The 7,832-nt window shown below is 35.1% G+C and overlaps 1 protein-coding gene across 1 annotated transcript in view; it reads right to left on the bottom strand.

Moving 5' to 3' along the window:
- LOC104628350 (chromosome unknown open reading frame, human CXorf57) overlaps window positions 1-7,832 on the bottom strand; it is a gene marked incomplete at its 5' end in the record, with an annotated part of 32,131 nt that overhangs the window by 21,366 nt on the left and 2,933 nt on the right. The window contains 8 exon segments of the mRNA XM_010296900.1: window position 1; window positions 3-37; window positions 595-762; window positions 2,131-2,238; window positions 3,415-3,537; window positions 3,633-3,724; window positions 3,877-3,985; window positions 7,195-7,387. The exon segment at window position 1 is cut by the window's left edge and continues 134 nt beyond it. Coding sequence (XP_010295202.1) covers window position 1; window positions 3-37; window positions 595-762; window positions 2,131-2,238; window positions 3,415-3,537; window positions 3,633-3,724; window positions 3,877-3,985; window positions 7,195-7,387 — 829 coding nt within the window.

Genomic DNA, 7,832 nt, shown 5'->3' with positions numbered 1-7,832 from the left:
TTCCCTGTTTCACCTATAGCTTTCAAAACTGATTCAACTGTAAAAAAAAGTTTCCATAAACAAGTTTCAAATAAATACAATATAAAAATGTCTGAACACAAGACTCAGAAGATAATCTATGACTAAATATTAAATGGATTATTAAATATTTGAAGAATTTTAAATCTTTTTGTTGTTCAGATCACATGGAAAAATGTAAATAATAAACCTTTCTAACTTACAAGCACCTTTTAGCATGCATTATCAGATATCACAATTTCTGTTTCAGGTAAGATTTCTAATTCACCGTATTAGTACAATTATCTTTAATTCTGATTTATCAGAATATTCAGAGTAAAACTTCTGGGCAGATCTGTAGCTCATGTAAGCTGCTACAGTTCTTCTGGAGCTAATGGTGCCACGACACCTTCTGTAAGATGAGGATTTAGCCTACGATACATATAGTCATGAAAGAGAGTTTTTCTTAAATGACATTACAAACTTAAGTAATCACTAATAGTAACTATGTTGTTTTTTAACTGAGCTTTAAACGCTTGGAGTAAGACTGAACTGAAAAAGGCTTACAAATCTTACAGATATTTGATGGTATGATACCTTTATTGTTTTTACAGTATTTCAAAAAGTTATTTGGAGGTCGTGGAAAAGGGTAATAGCCACCAATGACAGTTTTCCTCATTTGATCAGCTTCACTTTGTGTTTTAGTCCACTGAATGAAGTTTTTCACTTTGGTATCCTTGGTGTATGGCTGGCCCTTGTGCCACCCTTTTAAAACAAAAATAGGCAGGTATCAAAACTAAAGCAGGTTACTGTCATCCATTCTCATCTTGAAACTATCCTGAACACCACACAGGAAAAATAAATTAAGAAAAACTGGACTAGAGAATACAAAAGACATCTTTCCACTTGTCAACAGTGTTTTATGAAATGAGTATCTTGAATTCCTCGATGAACACTTCCATTTGATACTGAAAGTTAGACAAATGGTAAGTAATAGAAAGAAAACAACTAGCAAAAATGTTACTAGAATACTTTCTCACAAGAGCATACAACAGAAATCAGAAATTGTTTTATTAGCAGGAAAGAGCAGAAAAATCATCTTCATAGGGTTCAGCAAAGACTGCTACTGACAGGTAGTTGGACAGGTATGTATTCATTGTTGGCTGGTTTAAAACCAAGATATGGACTGAATACCAGTTTTATCAAATAAATTGTAATCTGACCAGGTCTACGTCTAAGCTGTGATCCGAAATAGATTTTATCCAATGGTTTGCAATCTCCATCTGTACTTCTCATTTAGGACCCAAACAGATATAAAATGAGCTAAAGCTAGGGTGGCTAAGCTAAAGCTTAAGTATTCAGTTAGAAAATGAAGCACAAAATATACTGAAGGAAAGCAGAGGGAAAAACCACACTCTCAAACCCTTCATTTAGGAATAAATTAGATCATTAGAAACCTATTAACAAAAAGACTAGCCTGCTTTGCTAGTCCAGTTAAGCACAAACACCCTATCCAGCTTGTCAGGAAAGACCACGTGTGTAGAACCGACTAGTTCGGGTACTTTTTTAGCACATACTTTTCTCTATTCCTACTTGTCAGCAGAAAAATTCAGATTGGGTGACTGGTATGTTAGGAACACTGAAGAAATTAGCTGGATAAACAAACACAGGAAAGATACATCTATTGCATCTTATACTCCCTTGCGATTAGGCCAGTACATCACTCGCCTGCAACACTGATATAATCTGCCTCCTGACTCAACAGAAAATATAAACAGCTGTGCCTGGTCCTGCCTGTGACACGCTGACTGGTGGTATCTAGTGTACAGTATCAGAGGACCATAAAGAGTATTGTAACTGCAGATGGGAGTATCCAAACCAGACTATCTAGAAGGAACGTCCCTTCAGTGCAGTCCAGCACCACATCCCTTCCCAGATCATGTGGTCTGTATAAGGTCCTGCACATTGGGAAAGATGAAACATAACAGTTCTCCGAACCTTTGGTGAAAAAGGTTAGCCAAGATCAATTTAGGAAACTAATGTTATGCACTGAGTATTTTGTTGTAAAACAAAAATATTCTTTCCAAAGAAATCAGATGAGAACCAGATAAAACTAAAACTAGCTTAAGTTACCTGTAATGAATATCTGACTTTCATTTGAAGTCGTAAGGTAAATTGTGCTGGAAGGATTCTCAGTGAAGTCCCGTACAACTCTCATTTGTGTACACACCAAATATGTCACTGGAGAAAAAAACACACACCTTTAGTTTTTTTCCTGGTATTTCATTAATTTTAGAATGTCAAGACAGACACACACTGGATTAATTTTATTAAGTGCTCTAAAGAAGACATTTTCGTACTTAACCCTACAAATGCTTCAGCATGTATTGAGCCTCCATTATAAATTACAACATGGAGTTGTAATTAAATTTTCAATTTAATAACTGTGCAAGGAAATTTCACCATACATATTAGGACTAAAACATGAGATACTTCATCAGGTACAATATCAATGAAACAAATAGTAAAAATATGGATACTAGATGGCTGTGTTTCTTAAGGATAAAAAGCATAAAATCATGGAAAGCACAAGAAATCATGACATGCCACCGCAAATCTTCTAAATAGAGTACAAACTCACTCTTTTGTTAATATCTCAGTTAAACACTGGAATATCATTCTTTGCCATTTCCCCAGAACACTCAAGATGAATGCAGCCATAATCTTAACAGGGTTGTGCAGCTGGTCCTGCATCATATGATATAGAAAATGCACGTGACACCAACCAGTGTTAATAGAAGGATGAGTGCTTGGAGGAGAAGAGAAAGAAGGCAAGAAGAAATATTTACAGCTCTTTCAAAATCCTTAATTAAGGATTCCCCAGTTTGAAATTTATCATTCTTAGTACACATGCAGTAACTAACACAGCTGGGTGATGATTGCTGTTTGGCCAAAAAAATATTTGTTCAAAGAAATGAAGCTTTTCCACTTTCACCTCTGCCCTCCTCCAATCATCTTAAATTATTCCTGTCTATTAAAAAAATACTTATTTACAGGACAAAAGGAGTAACAGATTTGATCAGCTGCCACCTTTATCTACCTCTGATGCAAGAGATGTTGCCCCAGGTGCTTCACTTAAGTTTCTGTTTCAAATTAATAATAGCAGATGAGCCCCAGGCCCAGCTGCCCATCTATCTGTTTAGACTAACTAGCAGATTGCAACATGATAAGGGTTTCAAATACTTAAACTAATTTTTTATTTTTTATTTTTAATTTCTGATCAGCTATTTTCTGTTTGTTGAGATAAACCATAACAATTTTTTATTCACTGGCAATTATACTCAGAGTTTGAAATTAGTAACCAACCATAAAAATACTATAAATAATTATTAGTAAGTATTATAAAGAAATGAATACTTGGGTGAATATGCTCAAAGACATCTGGCTGAGAAGTTGCAAATAATTCCAGTATGAATGGTTGGTCTGAGGTCCCATCAATGGCATGTGCCCAACGGTAGAGCCAGAAGTCTTCACCATGTTCTATATAAACAAATATTAAAGAAAAATGTTTAAGCATATATTCAGAAAGTTAAGAATTGTTCGATAAATTCTGAAAGTCATATTTATAGAAAAACCTCTTTTTCTTGCTCGTTCAGCCCTTCCTACAAATGTCACAAGACCAATAACATCACAGGAATGATTGTTTGGTAAGTCATCCAGTTCTGACCTAAAACCAAAACAGAACAAAAATGTGGATGCTTGTTAATAAGAAAACATAAAACTTTCTCAGAACTTTTCAAAAAATATTTCCAATTAATATTCAGTATAATGTAGTGAAATTTAAGTTCCAGCTTGACAAGCAACAAAATTCTATTTTACCTTGTGATAAATCGATATTTAACTTCAGGTAATCCCCACTCTGGCTTAACCATTTCTTCTGGAATAATACTTATTTTAGTAGGAGGGTCTCGAACATTAAGGCTGATTTCTAACAAAGAAATGAAAGTCAGTAACATTTAAGGCATGAATACAAATAAAAATAACCCCCAACTTAAAAATAAAACCACAAGAAATGAGGGCAAAGTTTCTTAAATGAAGTATTCCAACTTTGTTTCACCGCTTGTGAAATTATTTATCAATTCCTCTGACTTTATGTTTTCATTAAAATAGAGGAATCCAAGTATAGCATTGAACAACGCAATTTTATAATCCCAGCAATGTTAAACTTTCCAGTTCCGTACATGAGCTAATTAGTCTGATCCAGCCAGATATTTTAAAAACCAGCAGCAGAAACTAATACTACAACACTGATTAGATACGAAGTACTTTTTATATTAGGTTCATTCTTAAATGTCACCAAGATCCGAAACTGACTTGCAGACAATTAAGTAAAACAGAAGACAGAACTAGCAGATGAGAACTTCCACATCTGATATCAAGTCAGGTAGTTATTAGAATGATAGAAATATGCCATGGCCATTGAGGAAAATAAAAGGTCTTCTCATGTCTATTCTATAGCACCTGAAGAATTTATTTTATTAAGCAGACTGTTTTTGGATGCTGAATAACAAACATGGTGGAGCATTAGGTGAAGCTGGGGGGTTCTGCAACTGTATAAAAAAATACAGGAGGACTGGCTTCAGCATCTAGAATACACAAGGTGGTACTCTATTGTTTCTCTCATAACGACAAATCTTGCTTGTATGAAAGACACATTCTGAAGAAGTTTCTATAAGAAGCTTGGATTTGGGTAAGGGATTATTCCAATAATGCACATGAAAAGTAATGAAATAGATATAAATAATGAATAAAACTGTTTATATAATTATATCTGGCCCCTCACCCTAGCAGTGCAGCATTAGGAAGGTGTTGTATGTGAAATCACACCCTCGACTTAAGAATTTTCTTTTGTCTACTGCTTTCTAGAAATGTATTGAGGACAATCGTGGTTTTTGCATATGGTGTTTCAGGACAGTATCTCACAGAAAATTCCTGAAAACAAAATTTTGCCATGCATCAAAACTATTAATTAATTGTTTTATGATTTTGAGATTGGATGAAAGTCATATACTCAACTCGGGACTACGCCCTGGCATGATCCAGAAGTCAGTCTGGATCATGGTCAATCCAGGCTATTTGAAACAGCAGTTTTCATCAGTACCACAGAAATACAGTGATCTGTGAAACGTTGCCTACCAGTGGGATTCAAGGTGTTGGTATTAACTACTTAAGCTCCAAAGGTTTTAGGTCCTGAATGCTGCAGCTGCAAACAGCAGCAAGCAACGCAGAACTCACTTCACAAAAAACTAGGAATATGCCAGAAGCATACGGTCTTGCAAGAACTCAATTTAGAAAGCCCTTTCCCTTGTGGCCTTGTTAATCCTCCAGATACATTTTACAACATTTATGGTTGTAAGGAAACACTGGGAAGTTGCGATTTGATGGAATTACAAACTGGAAATACATGATGAAAAAAGTAATTGTTACTTAAGCAATTCAGCATAATTGACTGCTTTAACTAGCTAGCTGAAGAACCTTTGGAGCACTCATTGTGCATGCTTAAAAAAAACCTGAAATATTGCCTCATAGTGGGCATATACAGCGATATTTATATTAACAGATTAATTAGTGAGGCATTAAATTTCACTTCATCTGAACAAAAGAAAAAAAAAGCACCAGCAGTTGCATAAAACTGATTTTATAACTGCTCTAGAAATTTTTTTTGATACTCTGTTCTCTTTAGACTCTCTTCTTACAGGATACGTGTACACAAGATCCATCAACATATGGTATTATGTGCTTTTTAAGTTCATATTGACAAAACTCTGAGCTTTGTGCTGAGAAAAGAAGATACTGTACATACATAGATATGAACCAAATATTAGTAATTTCTACAGTTCATCCGCGGTCTGAAAATGCACCATGGCACTTCACTATAGACTGACTTTTTATCTATTACCATTTACAGCCCATTGGCCTAATTTTCCATTTTGATCTCTTTGTTAACATTTTTCTACCCCAAAAATATTTGCACAGATCAGTAGTGTAGTGTGAATGAAGCCATTAAAATGAACTTCTCTTTGCCCATAGAAAAGGCACCTCAGCATATTTTACTGTCCTTTTCCCGTAGAAAGGTTTTGTGGCAATTGTAATTGTTTTCAGGGATGGCTTGTAATCATCATCAGCTTCTCTCACAAACTTCCATCCCTCACTAAACATTTCTCTCTCCTGCCAACTCATCACAAACACTTCTGACATTAAGATCTGGTTTTAAGGCAAAGATACATTGGGCAGAGAATACACTGCTTCTAGCAGTGAAAATACTGGTTATTTTTGTGCAGTGCAGCAACCACATCAGGAAACTGTCATCATTAATAAGTTATACGTACATCATCCTTCACTAACATGCATATTTGCTTGTTTCAAGGAAGTTACATGATTTTCTGAATGTTGGTTGTTGTTTTGTTCCGAGTATAAAAGCACAGAAGAGGAAAGAACTCATGTTCAGCAAAGTAGGAGAGGAAAAAAAATAGTTGACCAAATCCAGTTTGAAAAGGCTATTATTGTTATATTGCAGCACTTGTATTTTTGTAGTGTAGCTCCTTTGAATACCTGTCCCACTAAACAACTCTAAGTAAGAAAACACCTTCTCATGGCCAAGGAATATTCTTCATATATGCACTCCCATGGTGCTGCTGTGTGAGCACAAACAGCAGTTACAAATGCAACTTTTTATTCAGTGGACCTCTGCAGATACTCTGAGCCTTGACCATGCACACTAAAATCTAAAGTCAGATCAGGTGACAATGTGCTTCAGTGACCTGGAAGAAGGTGTGAGCAGTGCACAAATGGTATCTGTATTGTTAATCAGGAAGTAGAATCAGATTAAAATTCAGTACCAGAGGCCTGCCTTTTATGACCCCAATACTTGAAATCAGGGATTAGATATTTATTTATTTATTTATTAAATAAAGGTTTTAACTAATTATGGCAACAAACTTTGTAGACATGATCCAAATATAAACTGTGAACAATAAGAACTTGGATGCTAAGACACCTTTCAGAGCTAATGTTTAAGGGTATATACCTTATCAATTAGTCTCAGCAATGGATGACTTTCTATTTTATTTTCTGTGAAGAACTACCTTTTTACAGCTATATTTCATTGAATCAAAACAGGTTTCTGCAATACTTAACCAATTGCAGCAAATCTCTTCATCTGTGAATCCCCAGGGGTTGGCTGTGTTTTAAATGGGTAACTGGTTTTGATAGCGTACTGTTCAAGTAGAAGTACCGTGCCAACCTTCATACTGTTATACCATTCAGGACATAATGAATTCCACAAAACCATTGACATCATGCCTGAACCATCAGCAACTTCAAAGTAAGCCTAAGGAAAAAAGAGACAAAATACATTCATCTTTTATTTATCATCATTCTGGTATGTATTTGTTTTGGATAATGCATCAGCTATGTAATTCATGAACAATTTCTCTGATGATTACAAATGGATACAGCATATGTTCCAAAACTTGTATTGAATACTAGCAGTTGAAGAAATCCCTAACTTCTACAACTACCCCAGCCCAAACTCTTACCTTTCCACTGTTCAGTAATGGTAGGTGATGCCAGTTTCACTCTATGGCTTTTGGAGGAGATTGGGGAAATATCATGCAGAAGAAACAATACTAAAAAGATTTTTCTTTATGAGGGAGAATGCAATATTTGGAATAACTTTTCAAAGTATCCGTGACGGAAAAACACATTTTGGAAGTTGAGATGTTATAGGATCATTCGCTAAACATTCTTGATCAAAACACAATACAAGTCTTGAT

The sequence above is a fragment of the Phaethon lepturus genome, unplaced genomic scaffold (assembly GCF_000687285.1).
Source record: "Phaethon lepturus isolate BGI_N335 unplaced genomic scaffold, ASM68728v1 scaffold26211, whole genome shotgun sequence".
In the NCBI taxonomy this organism is placed as follows: Eukaryota; Metazoa; Chordata; class Aves; order Phaethontiformes; family Phaethontidae; genus Phaethon; species Phaethon lepturus.
The sequence above is the reverse complement of the archived record's forward strand: the minus strand, read 5'-3'. Positions and strand labels throughout refer to the sequence as shown.